Source organism: Triticum aestivum, chromosome 5A (assembly GCF_018294505.1).
Source record: "Triticum aestivum cultivar Chinese Spring chromosome 5A, IWGSC CS RefSeq v2.1, whole genome shotgun sequence".
Taxonomy (NCBI): domain Eukaryota; kingdom Viridiplantae; phylum Streptophyta; class Magnoliopsida; order Poales; family Poaceae; genus Triticum; species Triticum aestivum.
The window spans coordinates 608,245,813-608,265,909 of record NC_057806.1 but is presented as its reverse complement, the minus strand read 5'-3'; the positions used below and the strand labels follow the sequence as shown (position 1 = coordinate 608,265,909).

At 47.4% G+C, this 20,097-nt stretch overlaps 1 protein-coding gene and 1 non-coding gene across 2 annotated transcripts; both read right to left on the bottom strand.

The window, feature by feature from the left end:
- Nucleotides 1-11,556: 11,556 nt before the first annotated feature.
- LOC123107924 (protein app1-like) lies at nt 11,557-12,433 on the bottom strand. Its single transcript, XM_044529810.1, has one exon. The coding sequence runs from the start codon at nt 12,098-12,100 to the stop codon at nt 11,753-11,755; it is 348 nt and encodes a 115-aa protein (XP_044385745.1). The 5' UTR covers nt 12,101-12,433; the 3' UTR covers nt 11,557-11,752.
- Nucleotides 12,434-16,874: 4,441 nt separating this feature from the next.
- Nucleotides 16,875-16,981, bottom strand: LOC123109164 (small nucleolar RNA R71). Its single transcript, XR_006452458.1, has one exon. It is a non-coding gene; the product is annotated as a small nucleolar RNA R71 (small nucleolar RNA).
- Nucleotides 16,982-20,097: the final 3,116 nt, after the last annotated feature.

Below are 20,097 nucleotides of genomic sequence, written 5' to 3'. Positions count from 1 at the left end.
TTGACGAACGCGTACGCTTCTAGCCTGCTCGAACGCATTGCCTCGTGTCTCAGGGGTGTTTGGTTCAGGGACTTTTTAGTCCCAGAGACTAGAAAAAGTCCCTAAAAAGTCCATAGAAACCAAACGGGAGGGACTTTTTCTACAGGGAGTAGAAAAAGACTCTACTAGAAAGTCTTTTTTGATTAGTCCTTGGGACTAGAAAAAGTCCTAAGACTTCTGAACCAAACACCCCCTCAATCTCTTTAAGATGGGCTCATCCGCTGCTGTCTTTTCACCTCCGCTGCTGTCTTTTCTCTACAGAAGAGAAGATGGGCTGGGCTTTATATAACAGATCAGTAGAGATGTAGCCAGGCAGTGGGGGCAAATATCCTGGGCCGAGCGGGAGCAAAGCCATGTATATGAAGCCAGGTATAAGTGGCCCAAAAAATCGAGTAGGGGCATTCGCCCCCACGACCCTGTACGTGCGTTCGCCCCTGTGCTGACTGGCGGGCAGCTGGAGGGCGACCATGTCCCAATGGAGGACGCGACCTAGGTCTTTAACTTGGTTTGCCAAAACGACATGTACGGTAATCTTTGATCCACAGTAGGTACTTAGTGGACTTGACTCTTTATCATAAGTAAGAGTTCTTACAAAGTTGTACTAAAGTTAAGACACATATTTTGAAACGGATAGAGTATTTTTTTCTAGTCTAAAAGACTAGCTGGAAAGAACCAGGACGACACACCCCTCAGGTCGCTCCCATGGGCGGCTAGGGGGTGAACGCCACTGCCAGTCGAAGCCCTTCCTCTCTTCCTCTCCTCGCCTCTGCCGGTGGACGCCGCCAGGGTTAAGCCCGCGCGGCTTGGCGGCGACGGGCCATTTTCCTCCTCTTGTTGGTGCTATGACAACGTGGGCTGCTAGCCACGGTGGGATCTCGGGCGCTGCCCTTGTACCAGTGCGGGCACTGGTTGGGAGTAGCCGCGGTCCAGCACGGGGAGGCATGCGCAAGAGCGGTGTAGCATGGTTGCGTCGGGACGGCCGTGTCACAGCGATTTGAGGGGAGCGGCGATCTGGAGCACCAGTAGGGGAGCCGGCAAGGGGTGACCTAGCAAGGGGACACGCGACATGGGAAGGCGTCTGCGAGGGATGCACATGGAGCACAAATTCGGGCGGCCTCCACGGATCTGTTGCTCCGACGACGGGAGGCGCGTTGAGGGATCTGGCTGGTGCGGATCTGCTCGTCTGAGCCCAAACGGGTGTCCTGGGCGTGCGGGGGGTCCAGGCAGTGCATATCTGCTGTGTTGCCATCATGGAAAGGTCATTGGGCGTGTGAGGGGCTCGGCGGTGATGGTGGTGCTGCGGCAGTAGGGTGCGCAAGTGGCACGTGGCGACGAGGAAGTCGGCTACGGTGGTTTTGGTGCTTCTTCATCCATAGGCATGGTTCGTTGGTGGTGGTGGTGATATGGGTGGGCTTGTCGGCGTCTGTGCGGATTGATGTGCGGTAAAAGGTGTATTGGGAGCTTGGGTGAAAACCCTATCTCAGCCTTGTGTCATGACTAGCGATGACAGTGGTTGCGATTGTCATTGACCTTCTTGGAGGCATTGCAGCTTTGCCGCCACACCCCTCTCACACGGATCTAGTCGACAATGTAGCTCCGGAGGAAAGCCTTGATCCCGGGTGATCGAACGATGGCGGCGCCTTGGTGTCGTTTTCCCTCCGGGGGTTCGTCTCTGGAGCTGGACATCAGCATGCGGGTAGTGGATGGCGTAGGTGTTTCACATTGAGGCTTCTGTGGCAACAGTAATGGGGGTGAGCAAGATCGGAGACGTGGCGTCGGTTGAGGTAGTCGGCTCTTCTCCGGCGTGTCTGCGGGATTGCCTCGGCTGTTTGTCATGGTGAAGTCGAAGCTGCTGTGGTGAGGCCCGGTGGTATACAATGACGGGCGTCAGGTGGTCTGTTTGGTGATCCTCCATGACACCAACTTGGCCTAGTTCTCCTTCGTAGTTTTTCGTTAGAGTTGGAGTTGCACTGTCTTGTCGCAGGTGGCTGAGTTCTGGTATGGGCCTTCATGTGGCTCCACATGGCTTCTTCAGTGTGGGCTGGGTCGATGATCGTCTGCTGCGAAGTCGGAGTCGTTTGCTCGGTGTTTTAGGGTTGGTGATGAGGCCTACTAGGGGAGGAGTGATGACGATTACGCCTAGGTCCGGTCTTGATGATGCCCTCGTTGGAGAATGTGCGTGGGGTATTTTGTGTGCTGCTCAACGGTTTCTGATTATTTTTGCCCGGATTTTCATTAATTAATTGGACAACTCTCTTATGCTTAATTAATGGATGAGGGAAATCTTTTGCCTCTGTTTCAAAAAAAAGTTTAGCTGTCTTCTTCCACTTCGATCTTTACAACTAATAGTTATATACGAAACATAAGGCGGTAGAAGAACAACAACTGTAAAACAGCGCATAAATCAAGCCAAGGTCTTTTTGAGAAATCGTAACTCTAACACCGACGAATGCATCTCAAAAGAAAAAGGAGTGTACTTGGGCTATTACATGAGCTTTTTCCTGTTTACCACACTGACAGTCAATCGAATTGACAAACACGGTGTTGCAGCCAAAAACAATACACAACATTGGCTCGTAGATGGAAGGTAAGAAAGGAAGACAATGTAACATTTCACTTTCGTGAAGAACCAACATCTCGTGTCTCTCTTAGAGCTGCTTTACTTTTGGTACCACAACTATTCCCAATGTCTTCTATTCCCGTACGTAGGTTCTTATTACAACTGCATTGTACCTTCTCTCATCCTGTACTCTTTTTTTTTTTGAGAATCAACTCTCATCCTGTACTTAATATGTATATGTGACTATGACCTATGTGAGATACTAAGATGTGCTGTTTCTACCAACACCTTGAGATTAAATGGAAATAGGAAGGTTGCAATCTGCTCGAATGAAGATACGGTGGTGTATATAAAGGGCAATGACCTGAAATCACTATTCACGAGAACAAAGGTCGGTAGGCATTCATTTTTTTCATGTGCTGAATGACATGGTGTTTAATCGTAGTCAGCGGGTTGTGGATTGCCGGAGTATTCAGGTTGACCGTAGAGTGGTCGAGGGTGGATGTTTCTCCTCCGATGCATGCGTAGCGGCATATGCGTACATTAAGGTTCACGGCACCAGTGGAAATATTCGTCGCTGATGGGGCAGGGGCACGCCGACGAACCTCCATAGACATGAGGCTCGGTGGCATTCGCCTCTTCTCACATGGAGGACGCTCGGGAGTGGTCTCCACGTATGGTGGATGTCGGAATCGTAGAAAAAGATCTATTTATACTCCCTTTCCGGTTCCACGAAGATTTTTTTTTGAATCACTCGCTTTATTACTATTGCATTGCCACTATCTGCTTCAGTACACCCCCTAAACACATCAAAGATCGAGATCGGCTCATAACCCTTCATAATTAAGGGCATGATGGGCATTAAGAATTAACTGGCAAAAATGGCCGTGCGTTGCAACGGGAGAAAAAATAGTGTTTATCACCAAAATTAATTGCAAAAAAATAAATCCTAACACAGAAAATAAAAATCAATTAATGGCAAAATCTGCATACAATTTACACAGAAATTGTGTTTTTTATAATATGCATGAATAAGCATATAATAGTGAAACTTCACAATTTTTTTCCTAAAAATGAATGAATTGGTGACATTGGTATTACCCATAAAGAAGAAAGAAAATAAAACAAAATCAAAACAATGAAGTTTTCGAAGAAAGAATGAATTAGTGGCATTAGTATTACCTTTTGAGAAGAAAGAAAATTAACAATATTAAGCATAATGGAAAAAATGTGCACATAATTTAGATGGAAATTATATATTTCTATAATATGCAAAAATAAACATATAATATAGTGGGATTTTAAAAACATTACTAAGAAGGAATGAATAGTGACATTGATATTATCATTAAAAAAGAAAGGAAAAACAAAAAAAACCATTTTTTATAAACTAGAATGAATTAGTGACATTGGTATTACACTCTAAGAACGAAAATGTTTTTTTAATCTATATAATAGTGCAATTTTCGCACTCTAATATAATTTATACATATGATATATATTTCTTACATGTATACATTTTGTACTCACTCAACATCCACAAATACCCATAAAAAGCGGCTAAAGAAGAAAAGAAAAAAAATGCAGACAAGCCGAAAATGAGGAAGCACTCTAAGCCTGTAAACAAGCAACACCAAATGGGTTTCAGCCCAATAGGAAATCGACTGAACCAAAATAGTGGCCAGTCAAAAATTAAGAGCAACTAGTTAAAGAGTGCTTCTTCGGGAGCTGGCTGGCGTTTAGGTGAGGGGAGCTGGCCGGCGTTGCAGCTTCGATCTGCTCAACCGTTTCGTTCCTGCCATCATTTTTCAATTGGCGCCGTCATAGTGCTTCGCGAAGGTGCGCTTGGTCTGACAACACTGTAAGATTGTGCATCTTTGGAGTAGGATTTTCTACAAGTGCTTGCCACAGAACTAGTTAAGGATTTCAATGGTGCAAAAGTTCTCAAAAATTCTAAAAAAAATACTGAACCAACACACCTATAATATAACATGATCCAACGAAGGGATTAAAAAAATACGACTATATGTGTCCTGGACAAAAAACAAATAGTTCAGTATATATTTATGTCGCAGTGAGCTGAAATGCTTATTATTTTTGCCGAGGACACATAGATGCTTATTTTGAGAATCCCTCAGTTGGATCATCTTATTACATTAAAGAGATGCTCCCATATTTATTTCATATTTTTTGATAACTTTTGAACCGCTAAAAGTTTAGGGACACTTAACTAGTTTTGAACTATTTATTTTTTTGTCCAGAACATCAACATGCGGGGAGTGGATGGATGATTAGAAGAGTGGTTGATCAAATAATCAACCGTACATGTGATTGGGTGATTAGAAGAGTGGTTGCACCCTCAGCCCACCGGAGATCAAACCCGATGTACACCCACGACCTTTGTGGTGACTTTGAATAGATCACGCATGATCAATACCATGGTTAAGTTCAATTTATCGGTTGGAAAATCTCAATTTCCTGAAATATGATCTTTCATGTCATAAACGTATATAGGCATTACGTTCGTCATAAGTAGCCCGTTAATCCAACTGCATTTACTACTGATAGTTAGAGCACCTCAAGTTGAAAAAACTACAAAGCACCACTCATTCTAAAGAAAAACTCATTGAACTTGGCTAGAGAAGATAGATAGATCGAAAAGCATGCAAAGCTATTTAATTATACAACAAGAAAATCTCAAAAGATTCAACTGCTTTCAATGAACAATCTGATCATAAAGTAATAATTCATCATATCTGTGACGCCTGGATAATTAGGCTACAATGAACCTTTGCTAATGATGCCACGCCACCTCGATTACTATTGTTAATCTTGCGTTAGTTCGAAACCGATTCAAATTCAAATTCAAAATAAAGCAAACAGTAAAAGTTTCAAACATTTAAAACTAAAGTGTTCGGAATGTGGCAAATAATTCATAATCAATATTGGTCGAGGAACCAACTTTTTGCAAAAGTATTTAAAGGTCCTAAAATAAGTAAAACAGTGGTAAAATAATTAATTAAATGCCTTTTTAAGAATTGTAAAGATGTAAACTATTTTGATTATGTACCAAACACTTTGTTTCAGTAGGGTAAACTAAAGCATTAATTTAGGGAGTAGGCTTATGTTTTATAAGACTAAAAATAAAACCAAAAAAAATAAGAAAAGTAAAAGAAAACAAAACACAAAAAAAAGAAGAGAGGAAAGAGGAGACCCGTTTGCCCCAGTTGGCCGCCGAACCAACCGGCCCAGGCCCCCCCTCACTCCCTTAACTCCCTGTACCCCGTAACCCTAGCCCACCCGGCGCCCCACTCCTCCCATCCCCCCCCCCCCCCCCACTCGTTCCCCTGCACGCCTCCCTCTCCTTCCTCGATCTGGATCGGGGGGCAACGACCCCGACCCCGATTCCGCATCGCCCATCGCCGCCTGGACCGCGCCGGCGCCCGGACTCCCTCGCCGGCCTGCTTCCTCCCACGTCGCTGTCATCCCCGTCGGTCCACCCCGAACCTCCCCGCGCCCATTGCCCCGTCCCTACAAAGCCCGGTGAGGCCACGGCCTCCGCCCTCCTCCTTTCCCTGTCTCCGCGCCCCTCCTCTCTCCCCGTTCGCCGGCCGCGCTGCTCGACTGCGCCCGCGTGCTGGAGCTCACGCTCCAGGCTGCCCCCGCTCACGGCCACCACGGCCCCTGTTGCTAGTTCGCCGTAGCCACCCGCCTCTGGCCGCGCCCTCCTACCGCCCTTGCTCACGCACCGTGACCCCCTCCCCGCTCCTGCAAACTGCTGCTGCTGCTCCGCGTCGCGCCGCAGCTTGTCGCCGAACCGCGACGCCTCCTCTCGCCGTCGCACCAGCACCTCCACGCCTCGCGCGCACGCGCTCGTCATGCCCGTGGCGTCCCCCTGCGCGCATCTTCTCCTGCGCCGCACCAAGCTCGCGCGCGCGCCCCTGACGCGGCCGCGCCCGCCCTGCTACCGCCTCTGCTCACTCCCACCGGCATGGCTCGATCCGGTCGAGCTCCGGCCTCGTCTTCTTGTGTTCTCCGGTGCCCTGCGGTTGCCGTTCCACCCCCCTGCTGGCCTGGGCGGGCACTCATTCGGGCTGGCGCCCGTCACCCGCACCACCGCCCGATAGCCCAACGCCCGTGCCCGTTAGGCCTTGGCCCTATGACAAGTGGGGCACACCCCTAGAACGATTTTAAAAAAAGAATTAAAATAAAATTAATTAATTAATTAACTAAATAATTAATTCTGATTAAATTAACTAATTATGATTAATTAACCTAATGACTAATTAACCCAATTAACTACTGTTAATTATCTAACAGAGTATGACAGTGGGGCCCACCCCCTAATTAATACTAATTAGGTTAATTAAATTGTTTAATTAAAATGTGTCACTGACCAGTGGGACCCACTGGTCAGGTTGACCAGTCAACCCCGTTGACTGCTGACGTCAGCATGACCTCATGCTGATGTCATAAATCCATTTTCGAATTAAATTAAATAATTAATTAAATTCCAAAAATTAATAAAATCTTTAGAAAATCATATCTTTTAATCCGTACCTCGGATGAAAATACTTTCTACATGAAAGTTACTCAGAACGACGAGACGAATCCGGATACGCAATCCATTCGTCCGTCACACAACCCAAGCATAGCGAACACGCGACTTTCCCCCTCCGGTTCATCTGCTGGAAAACGCGAAACACCGGGAATACTTTTCCGGATGTTTCTCCCCTACACCGGTATCGCCTATCCCTACGTTAGGCCACCCCTAGCACAACGTATTGACGTGTTTTGCTTTGTGTTACATTTGATTGCTCTGTTATTTATTGTGTTCCCCCTCCGTTACTCCTTTCCGGTAGACTCCGAGACCGCTGTCGATGTCCATGTGTTCGACTACATCGAAGATGACCCCTCTTTCTTGCTAGAGCAACCAGGCAAGCCCCCCCCTTTGATCACCAGATATCGCCTACTCTTCTCTCTACTGCTTGCATTAGAGTAGTGTAGCATGTTACTGCTTTCCATTAATCCTATTCTGATGCATAGCCTATCATTGTTGCTCCAGCTGTTGATACCTTACTTGCAATCCTAAATGCTTAGTATAGGATGCTAGTTTACCATCAGTGACCCTACATTCTTGTCTGTCTGCCATGCTATACTATCGGGCCGTGATCACTTGGGAGGTGGTCACGGGTATATACTTATACATAATATATGATACTTGTGGTGATTAAAGTCGGGTCGGCTCGTAGGAGTACCCGCGAGTGATTCCGATGTTGGGGGCTGAAGGGGCAGGTGGCTCCATCCCGGTAGAGGTGGGCCTGAGTTCCCGAAGGCCCTCGACTGTTACTTTGTGGCGGAGCAACAGGGCAGGTTGAGACCACCTAGGAGAGAGGTGGGCCTGGCCCTGGTCGGCGTCCGTGGTTATTTCAGAATAACACGCTTAACGAGATCTTGGTATTTGATCTGAGTCTGGCTGCTGGCCTATACGCACTAACCATCTACGCGGGGACAGTTATGGGCACTCGACGTCGTGGTATCAGCCGAAGCCTTCGTTACGTCAGCGACTGAGCGGCGCGCGCCGGGTTGGACCGCGTAACACAACTTCCTTTGTAATGGAGGTTGCTAGGTCTGCTCTCCGGCCGCGTACGCAACGTGCAGGTGTGCAATGGGCGATGGGCCTAGACCCCTGGGCCATAGGATTTAGACCGGCGGGCTGACCTCTCTGTTGTGCCTAGGTAGGGCTGCGACGTGTTGATCTTCCGAGGCCAGGTATGACCCAAGAAAGTGTGTCCGGCCAAATGGGATCGAGTGTGTTGGGTTATGTGGTGCACCCCTGCAGGGAAGTTAATCTATTCGAATAGCCGTGATCTTCGGTAACAGGACGACTTGGAGTTGTACCTTGACCTTATGACAACTAGAACCGGATACTTAATAAAATACACCCTTCCAAGTGCCAGATACAACCGGTGATCGCTCTCTCACAGGGCGGCGAAGGGAGGATCATCGGTTAGGATTATGCTATGCGATGCTACTTGGTGAACTTACCATCTACTCTCTTCTCCTCCTGCAAGATGGAGGTTACCAGAAGCGTAGTCTTCGAAAGGACTAGCTATCCCCCTCTTATTCCGGCATTCTGCAGTTCAGTCCACATAAGATACGCTTATTCCTTTTGATACCAATGCATACATATGTAGTGTAGCTCCTTGCTTGCGAGTACTTTGGATGAGTACTCACGGTTGCTTTGCTCCCTCATTTCCCCTTTTCTATACCCGATTGCTGCGACCAGACGTTGGAGCCCAGGAGCCAGACGCCACCGTTGATGACGACTACTACTACTCGGAAGGTGCCTACTACTACGTGCAGCCCGCTGATGGCGACCAGGAGTAGTTTAGGAGGATTCCAGGCAGGAGGCTGCGCCTCTTTCGATCTGTATCCCAGTTTGTGCTAGCCTTCTTAAGGCAAACTTGTTTAACTTATGTCTGTACTCAGATATTGTTGCTTCCGCTGACTCGTCTATGATCGAGCTCTTGTATCCCTCGAGGGCCCTGGCTTGTAATATGATGCTTGTATGACTTATTTTATTTGTAGAGTTGTGTTGTGATATCTTCCCGTGAGTCCCTGATCTTGATCGTACACGTTTGCGTGCATGATTAGTGTACGATTGAATCGGGGGCGTCATAATATCCCAACAAACACACCATCGATTACATCGAATTGATCCCGATCATGTGAGGCAACTCACTAAAGATCAGAGAGAGAAGGGGAGAGAGAGAGAGAGAGCCATCTAGCTACTACTTGGACCCTAAGATCCTAATGGAACTACTCACACATGGTCATTGGAGGCAGCAAGGTTTATAAATAAACCTCTGAGAATGGGTTGCCCCTCCTGCAGAACTCGGAACATGCCTCCAAATTGGATCTTCGTGAAACAGGAACTTGTGGCGGTAGAAAAAATTATATGAAAATATCCCAAAGGGTTCTGGTATTTATAGGAATTTATGGTGGTGGAACCAAGGTAAGGCGGTGCAGGTGGGTGCCACACGACCTAGGGGCGCACCCTACCCTCCTGGTCGCGCCGAGTGGCCGTGTGGGACCCCTGTAGCTCCTCTCGATCTCCCCCGAAGCTTCATGGGTCCTTTGTTGCCAGAAAAAAATCATATTAAATCGGCAAGTTATTTTGACCTCCTAGATAATGATTTCCTATGAAACCGAAAACATGCAGAAAACGGCAACTGACACTAGACACTAGATTAATAGGTTAGTCTAAAAAATAATATAAAATACTATAAAAAGTATATAAAAATGATAATATAATAGCATGAAATAAAAAAATTATAAATACGTTTGAGACATATAAGTAATTCAACACTCCCAAATAGTTCCCCTACTTAAAAAAAGAGCTCTTTTACCGTACCCTTAAATTAAACAGGACCGTCTATTCTTTCTAATCTGACGGATAAGATGGATTGATACTTCAATAATTTAATTCGGAGTACTAACATAAAAAATCATGAGTACCATGGCTTGAGGGGCAAAACTGTAACTCTAGATGTGCCAATTAACACGAGTATCTTGCTTGGCGGCGGCGCCACGCAGGCGGCCGGCGACTGGTGGTGGCGTGGTTGTCGCAAGGCCAAAGCCATCTTGTCTGGTCTTTATGGCGTCGGTGACATAGCTGGACTGGTTATATAGATCGAGAGACACCCAAACGATCGGTGTATTCTTTTCTCGTAATCCATGGCATGCAAACACAAGTATGAATCTATCCACTACTGTTGCAGTTTACAACAAACAGATGCAGCAAACAATACACGACGAGCACGAGCAGTCTCATAGCTGCATCATAATCTATCCTCCTCTAGTCGTGGTGCTGCAAAGATAACTGGGCCATTTTCTTTTGCCAGTTCGGGCATGCGGACGGAATAGGCGATCACGCCAGATCCATTGATTCTGGTAGGAGCAGATGGCGGCGACGCCGGGCGGACGATGAAGAGACAACGACGACGTCGCTAATGGTTCATGTTAATTTAGGTAATTAGATTAGATCAGACGAGATTAAGGATCAGATCTTTTTTAGTAATGAGGGGAAATGACTAAGATACCCCTTAAAATAGATGGCCAGATTTAGTTGGTACTCCCAACCCTCCCGGTGGAGTACAAGGGTACCGTAAAAGAGCTCAAAAAAAATTGGCCAAAGAAGTATAGTTGGACATTAGCATAGATAAATCAAAAGTAATGTGTCGTCTATAGCTTGCTTAATTTTTGGTTGTAATTGGTCTTTGCGCTTTTGTAGACAGCTGGGGAAAACCCATCATGAATAGAGTCTCATGTCATCACAAACAAATCTCCAAAGAGGGCTATGGGCAATGATTATTGTCAAGGAAATAAAAACACAATACGAACATAATCATTTGCAGACAGTGTGGAGAAAGTCCTTCAAGTAGTTCACTTAGTTTCTGGGCTGGAGTTGGTCTCTGCGCCAATTAGAGCAACGAGTTATCTAGTGATACTATTCATCTTCAAAGTCCATGAATTTGTTTTCTTACACATCACATTTCAAGGTATTTCATCATGAATTTTTACACACATATACATTTCAACCTTGTATACTTGCATTTTGTTTCTTTTTTTTGAAATTGAAAGTTTGAATTTTGATTTTTTTTCCAAAAATTCGGGCTCCATGGAGCCCGGTCACCAAAATGCCCCACTCCATCGGTTACTATTCTTTAGCACAACTCATATAAAGCATATAGTCATTATATTTGTACCAAAAAAACAAATTTCTATAATATTGGGATAATTTGGAAGGTTTCTCTAGCTCCATATATGCTCTTGAATCTGAGATACATACACGTAAAGCCAAACTACTCAAGCTCATATCTACATGAATAGTGTATATATTGATACAAATGAAAATAATATAAACGTACAAGCATACAGTACACACATCCACACCACACGCACCAATCGAAAAGATATACCACACACGTACACAAGTGGGTACTTCTTTTTTACTTACACGTAGACACAAGTGCTGCTTAATTAAACGAACACTACCAAGTTAAAGTAACCATTACACTCGTAAATCGTGCACGCACGGTCGTGGGCACGTACGTACATCCAGTCCGTCGACGGAGGAGGTGCAATGAACTATGGCACGGCCGGCACACAGGGAACAGACGGCACCGGCGGCAGTGGCACCTTGGGCACGCCATGGACGGACGGCATCGGCGGCAGTGGCACCTTGGGCAGGTCGGGGACGGACGGCATAGGGGGCAGCGGCACGTTAGGCACGCCGGGGACGGATGGCATCGGCAACATCGGCACGCCTGGCACTGTCGGCACGCTCGGCGCAGTGTGCACTGTCGGCACGACGGCACCGGGTACTGCCGGCAGCGGCACTGTCGGCACACCTGGCACGGTGGGAACCGCCGGGATGGTTGGCACGGCGGCGCCAGGTACTGGTACCGTTGGCACACCTAGCACGGTGGGCACCATCGGCACGCCGGGCACGGTGGGCACCGTTGGCACCGTTGGGACGCCTGGCACTGTGGGAACCGTAGGAACGACGCCGCCTGGCACGGCGGGGACTGTAGGGACGACCGGCACGGGGGGCAAGGTTGGCAGCGTCGGTGTGGGCTAGGCCGGAACGTCGGCGAGGAGGCGCGCAGAATGGCACGTGCTGAGCATGACGGCCATGACGAGCGCCATGGCCACGAAGCTCGTCGACGTGGAAGCCATGGGCGCGCGCTCGTGACCGCTAGTCACTACGTACCTTGTAGCTCTCTTCAAGCCCAGCGAAGCGCGATGTGGCTACTTGTTGTGTTGCTTTGTGATGCAATGATCGGAGCGCTGCATGCCAATTTTATAACCCATGATCGGAGCGCTGCACTGCGAGACGATGGGTGGTATCCATCCATGCAACATGCTAGCTATGCAATGCATTGCTTGATTGTATTAAGCCTCACTACTCTAGTTAAGTTCACTTCGCTGGACGAAATTTTCTCCTTTAGGCAGCAGTTTCACTGCCTTCACTTCTTACAAATATAAGATGTTTTAGATATTTCAATTGGCCACATACGAACTGAAATGAGTAAACAAACACATTAAAACATGTCTTTGTACATCCGATTTAGAAAAAAGATAATAAAACATCTTATAGTTGTGGACGGGGGGAGTAATTGGTAAGGAAAACAAGATCGAAAAACTCCAAATGCGAAATTGTGACGAAGAATTATCAGGACACTGCTTGTCCAAGTTTTCTTTCTTTCCTTGAGGCAGCTGTTTCGCTGCTCTTTTTTGTTCCCTTTTGAATTATATAGTACATAACCTTCATTTTCAGAATGGCTTGGAAATTTTGAGAGGACGTGTCATGTTGTCCTGTCCAAAACCATGCGTCGGCCGAGATAATGCCGGGACGGGACGTTTTGGATTTGTTCTGTGGGAGAGGGAGTGTGGGGGCGCTGGATCCAATTCTTATTCGGCCTGGAAGCTGGATAGGAATTCCAAAGGTATCTTTGGGCCACGTTAGACTGCGATGTCTGCTCAAAAGGAGCTAGTCACATGTTTGGTTGCTCGCAGCGTCTTTTGCTCCTTTGCATACTTATCTTACTGGACCTGACTAAGAGAAAACTAACAAAAAATCATCATGACTAGAGGAGCAATTTCGGCATGGCGTTTGGTATCTGGCATACGCGTAACATGATTACAAATTAGCAACTACGCATAACACATAAAGTTACACTAGAGTGCCTTAGCGACTATGGTGGACACAGGTGGTGGTGGTAGTGTAGCAAGATGTGGGAGAGAAGGCCGAGAGGAACAACGCCGACGGCCGTGCCTGTGTAGTAGCACGCGAGAGTGGAGGCCAAGATTAACAAGGTGCGGCAGGACATGGGAGAGGTCGAGAGGAACGACGCCAATGATGGCGCCAGTGTAGCAGGACGCGGAGGAAGCAGATTAAGGAGTGTCATTAAAAGAAATCACACATATGCATATGTACAATCACGAGGAAGATGTAGATCTATTCATCTATGATCACTGAAACAAAAAACGTGCAACACGAAAGTCATGTAAAAGTGTGAGATGAAGCTATGTCAAACAAATTTCAAACGGTCGATCATGCGCGATGTAATTGACAATTTCGTCCAAAATAGCTTCAAATCTGAGTACAAAGTTTATAATTTACAATGAACGAAATTACTAACCGATCACCTGAATTGAACAACAACAACGATGTGCTTCTTTTTCATGTAGTATCTTGAATCGAAACACATTTATTTAGATTGGAAGAGAGTAATAAGTGGACGAGATTAGCACTTAAGCAAACAGAGAATTCCTTGAGCCTCCGTCATTGAAAACGGCCAAGTCAAGTGTCCCTCGCATGCAGGCGCTAAGAGCATCTTCAGCCGCGCCTCCAGAAAGGCATCCTCAGACGATTTTTTTGTGTCGGCGTCGAAAAAAGCGGCCCAGTCGCGTCCTCAGGAGCCCGATTTTCGCCGGCCTGGGCGGAAATCAGCGCCGGCGAACCCAGCCCGAACCCGGCGCGCTGGGTGGCACTCGGGGGCGTCGGGCGAGTCGTTTTTGACGCAAAAGAGCCGCGGGCCCTCCTTGCCAGCGACTCGTCTCTCTTCTTGCCACTTCGTCGTCCTCATCGCCTCGTTTTCCGCGGCGAATCAATGCCAAAGCTGCCGCGCGCTGCCGCGCCGGTCAGTCTCCTCTGTTGATGCCTCACGGGCGGCGCAGTGAAGACCGGACAACACGCGTCCCTCGCCCGCCACGCGTGCACACGGCGGCCACGCATACGCGCGACGCCCCCGCCTATATAAGCCGACCCCCAACGCCCCGGAGATGCACAGACTCTCCACCGCCGACGCGCCGTTTCTCCCCCATTCCTCCCTCTCCTCTCGTCGTCCCCAGTTCAACCATGGCCGAGCGCTTCCCAGGTGACGGCACGGCGGCGAACGGCTTTGGCCGCCGCCACCTTCACGAGGACGAAGCTCGGCTCCTCTACGAGGCCGAGTACCCGGTCCCGCCGGACATGCGGGTGCCCGGGTCATGGAGGATCAGCGTCGGCGGGGTCCCGGTGCCACCAGCGCCCACCGGGGCGGCGCAGCATGCGGAGATCGTGCGTATCCGCGCCTCTCTGCCGCGGGCGGTGAGGGAAGGTCCACGGTACGTCCCAGATAGCCCGCTCTGGGAGCCCTACTTCCGCCGCCACCACGCCGAGCAGCTCGAGGCCACCAATGGCGTCGTGCCCTCCGGAAGGCTCAACTCCGGAGGCTGGCGCCGATGGTGGGGCGTGCCCGGCCGCACGCTGGAGGCCGTCCTCGAGTACATCGAGGGCGGCAACTCATAGCACATTTATGCATAGAGTATTTTAAGCCCTTTTGCATCTCAAGTTAAACATTTGACCACAATAATTACTTATAAAATATTCATTCCTACAGAAATGTTCCTATTATGATATTTCTTACAACACTTCTTCATATTATGCAGAATTGGTGCGTTTAGGCACCCAATCTTCATCGAAAATGCTTCCAACACTAAAGCAGGGATCAACTTGGAGAAGAGTTCAGTTCTAAAGGGGGCAAAACCGAAAAGAACCAGAGGAAGCGTCCTGTGGCACGCGTGAGAGGAGCCGGGGGCTGGCGCGACCGGCCAGACAGTTGTCTGTTGCCACGCGCGGCTGGTCCTCCTCGCTATTCACCCACCACACCAAACGAAGGCCAGGGAGGTAGGGTAACGACCGGATCCACTACTACGCCTCCATCAATGCCGCCGCCAGCGCCGCCTGATCCACCACCGTGCCTCCACCATCTCCATCACCCGCCTCCACCATAACCAGCGCCATCATCCAGTCATCATCGTCACCACCAGCGCTGCATCTCCTATGCCTTGCCGCTGCCACTCCTTCTCCCCTCCTCCTCGCTGCTGAGAGGGAGAGGATTGACTAAAGGCCAGGGGTGTCGGGCCTTCTGGTGGTGCTCTGCTCCGGATCTTCCCAAGGAATCTTCTCTGCTACTCTTCCTCAACGACCACGCGGAAGCCTCTCCTACTACAGATCGTCTCCAATGTGGTCCCTTCTTCGCCTGCAACCTCTTCAACTTCGAATTGAAGATCATCAAGACCCATAGGCTTTGAATCTCTATCTTCTCTTGTTCCTGTTCCCTAAACATATGCACTATTGAGTCTGAAATTTACCTTGTTACTTGTGTACCTTTGCTGAATCCTCATGTATCCTTGCTGAATTGTTGTGACCCTTTGCTGGATATGAGTTAGTAGTTATTGTCCTGTGAGCTATTGTTACTTTAATTGGTTGCATGAGTTGTGTGTGATGTCTGAACCCTCTTCCATCTGCTAGTGTTACTTGTCCGTTTGATTACAAGTAAACCACTAAAAAGAGACTATCCTATTTCTGAACCCTTTACCTCTGCTGCTTATTATTTGGTTTTAACTTGTGCTAGTGGCTGCTTGTTATCACTACGGTTTGATCCATCTGTTCCGTTGTTCTGAATGTTTCGAATGTGTGCTTTGAAGTTCTAGATCCCTGTGGAGAACACGACATCCGTAGTTTGGGCGTAAAAACCCTGCTATATTACACTTGATCATCTTGGCGCCATTGCCGGGGATTTAAATTTCATTAGCACATTAGTAGAAGCAGATCAGGATTTATTTTAGGCAACTAACCATTTCCTAACATTGGCTGCAGTTTTGAGAGAAACTAGCATTTGTCAATTTCAGGAATTTTACAGGAAATTGTCTTATGCTTCAACCTAAATATTCAATAGAGCCATTTGATCCAGAAATTGAAAGGACTTTATTGAGGAGAAGAAGAGAGAATCAAACACAGTTTCAAGTTGCCGAAACTTTGCAAGCTCAAGAAGAAGAAAAGATGACTGATCAAGTACCTTTGCTCAGGGACTTGTGGATCCCAAGGGATCATGGGATAGCAGGAGAAATGGTTCAACCAATTATTCAGGCGAACAATTTTGAATTGAAGCCTGCTCTGATTAACATGGTACAACAGTCCAGATTTGGTGGAACAGCTTTAGAAGACCCACATGAGCATATAAGGACTTTCTTGGAGTATTGTAACACCCTTAAGCAAAATGGAGTTTCACCGAGTGCTATCAGATTATCACTATTCCCATTTTCCTTGAGAGATGGAGCAAGAGTATGGCTTCACTCATTGCCTGAACATCTGAAAGATACTTGGGAGACCTTATTACAGACATTTCTTGAGAGATACTTCCCACCCACAAAAGCTGCCGAATACAGGGACAAGTTAACAAGGTTTACTCAATATGATGGAGAAAGTTTGTATGGCGCATGGCAAAGATTCAACTCTTTAATCAGAATGTGTCCTCATCATGGTTTAGAAAGATGGCTGGTGTTACAAACCTTTTACAAAGGACTGTCCACTTAGACCAAAGCTTTTGTCGATTCTGCAGCTGGAGGAGGAATTATGAATAAAACCATTGATGAAGCATTTGCATTGATTGAAAGTATGGCGTCTCATCATTTTCAATGGTCAAGTGAAAGAGCAATAGCACCAACACATCCTGGTGTGTATAATGTGTCTGCAAATGATAGCATGGCGGCTCAAATTGACATCTTGAACAAGAAGATGGATAGTATCATGTCAAATTGCATCGGTACCTCCGAAGCTTCAGTAAGTGTGCCTCAAATGTGTGATGTATGTGGCCAAGCAGGTCATCCTTCAATAGAATGTACGTTCTATTCAGCAATTGGATCATCGGTTTCAGAAGTAAGTTATGCTCAAGGTCAAGGTCCATTCTCAAATAGCTATAATCCTTCTTGGAGGAACCATCCAAACTTGTTGTACAAGAACAATCAGTCATATGCAAGTGGATCGACAGTACAAGGAAATCGATCACCAAATCATCCAAGTCAATTTCAAGTGCCGAGGCAGAATGAACAACAAAATGTTCAGTCAAATGGAATGGAGGAAATCATGAAGATGCAGTTGGAATTAATGAACAAGATGGCAAATGAAGTTAATGGCTTAAAAGATTCTGTTAAGATGCATGTGAGCAAAATGGATAGTATGGTGGGAGAAAATGAAGCAAGGCTGCCTGCTCAACCAATTCCAAACCCGAAAGCTCACTGTGGGGCGATATCTTCAGTTGATGCAGTGACTACAAGGATTGGAGCCATGACAGGACCATTACTTCCTACTCCGAAGACATATGTGCCTCCTTCTATGAGGCCAAGTTCATCCGGAACTTCACCTTCAACATCATCAGAGAAAATAAAGGAGAAAGAAGTTGATAATCGAATTGAAACTGAAGTCGAATTTCCTGGTTTTCAAACAAGAGCTGAGCCTTTGCTAGAGGAAGCAATAACAACCAACAACATTCGCTTTCTTAAGAGGTTCACCAAACCCAAAGATGACAAGCAATTTGCCAAATTTTTGGAAACTATGAAAGGAGTTCAGATTACTATTCCTATTCTTGAAGCTGTCTTGCATGTTCCGATGTATGCCAAATATTTCAAGGAATTATTAACAAAGAAAAGAAGCATGTCTGAGCCAGAAGTTGTAACTCTATCAAAGGAATGCAGTGCAATAATTCAGAACTCCATGCCTGAAAAATTGGATGATCCAGGAAGTTTTTGTGTGCCATGTGTGATTGGAAACAAAACTTACAGTGCTCTATGTGACTTGGGTTCAAGTGTTAGTGTGTTACCACATTCAGTTAGCAAAAGGATGTTCTTGGGAGAATTAAATCCAACATCCATAACTCTTCAGTTGGCCGATAGAACATATAGGAGACCTGTTGGAATTCTTGAGGATGTTCCAATCAAAGTTGGGAAGTTTGCTTATCTGGTTGACTTTGTAGTGCTAGATATGGAGGACAAGAGTGAGGCTGTGATTCTTGGAAGACCATTTCTGGCCACAGCTGGTGCACTTATTGATGTCCAAGAAGCTAAATTGATCTTGAGGTTCGGAAATGGAAAGGTGGAGTTTGACATGAAGCATGCAACACATGTTCCGCAAAGTGAAGAACACTGCTACAAAATTGATACATTACAGAAATGTGTGGAAGAAGGTTATGAAGAGAGGTATGGAAGTAATTGTTGTGAAGTAGTTGAGGAGGACAATAGTGAAATCAGATACGAGGAAATCAGACCTGTGAGCATGTTGGAAAGTTGTGCAAGGTCATTAGAGAAGATGCAACCAAGGCAAATAGAAATGAAACAACTTCCAGAAAGTTTGAAGTATGCATTCTTAGATAATGAAAACCAGTGGCCAATTATCGTAAACAGTGAGTTGACGGATGTCACACCCTAGCTAGTTCATGCATTAGAGTGTTGCATCATGTCTATTCTTTCATCAGAAACCTGAAATGGGGATGACAGAACCCCAGCCCCCTCTGAAACCAACTAGGGTTTACTAAAAACTTTTTCAATGAACCTGAAATGCCCTTCTAAAATGCCCATCATTTTTGTCTTGGTTCAGAACCTCTGCCAAAAGTGATGCACATTTTCCTAGGTCATCTTAGGGTCTTTGAATTAAATCATAAATATTTGAATTTGGGCATTTAAAATTATATAAAATATTCAAATGCTCAAATATCTCCAAACTAAAATGTTTCATGTTGGAAACAATCCAACTATGGACCAGGAGTAGTTTGGTGATTTTAGGAGTTGCCTAAGTATTTTTAATAATTCAACAAAGTTGCAGAAGTATTAAAAGAACAGAAAACAGGAGAAATAGCAAAAACTTACCTGGCGCCCAGTACCCGGCCCACCTGCCGGCCCAGCCCAGCGCCGCTCCAGCGAGCTGCTTGCCGGCCAGGCAGGCAGGCAGGTGCCCGACGGCGGCCGCAGCGTGCGCCACGCAGCTGGCCGTCGCCCTGCTTCACCTCCACGCCTCGTGGCTGGATGGATGAACTCCACGCCGCGCCGTGAACCTCCAGGACACCTCCATTCTCCCCCAACCTCTCTCTCTCGCGCTCCCCCGCCATGGCCGACGCCATCGCCGCCACCCCCTCGCCGTAGCCACGCCCTCCGTCAACCCCACGCCGTGCCGCCGTGTCCAGGAGCTCCGCCACCCTCCTCTCCTTCGAGCAAGCCGAGCCCCGAGTGCTCGCAAGGCCCGAGCCCACCGCATCGACCTCGACCGAACCGCCGTCGCCGGAGATCCCCTTCAACGCCGACGTCGCTCCGGCCCGCCCCCGGCCGCACCAAGTGCTTCGTCGAACTCCCCGTGAGCTTAACCATCTTCCCCTCCCTTCTTTTCTTGCTCCCGAGCCGTGTAGCGACCTCCCGGAGCTCAACCGCACCCACCGCCGTGGAGCTCGTCGCCGACGTGCTCCCGGTCACCCTCCGGCCACAAACTGGTGTCCATCATGCTCACCACGTCACGTAGCACCTAACCAGCTACTCCCCGCACCTCACCGACCCCTCTAGTGTAAAGTTCGCCTTCGGCCGAACTCCGGTGGCCGCCAAAGTCGTTGCCGGCGCCAACT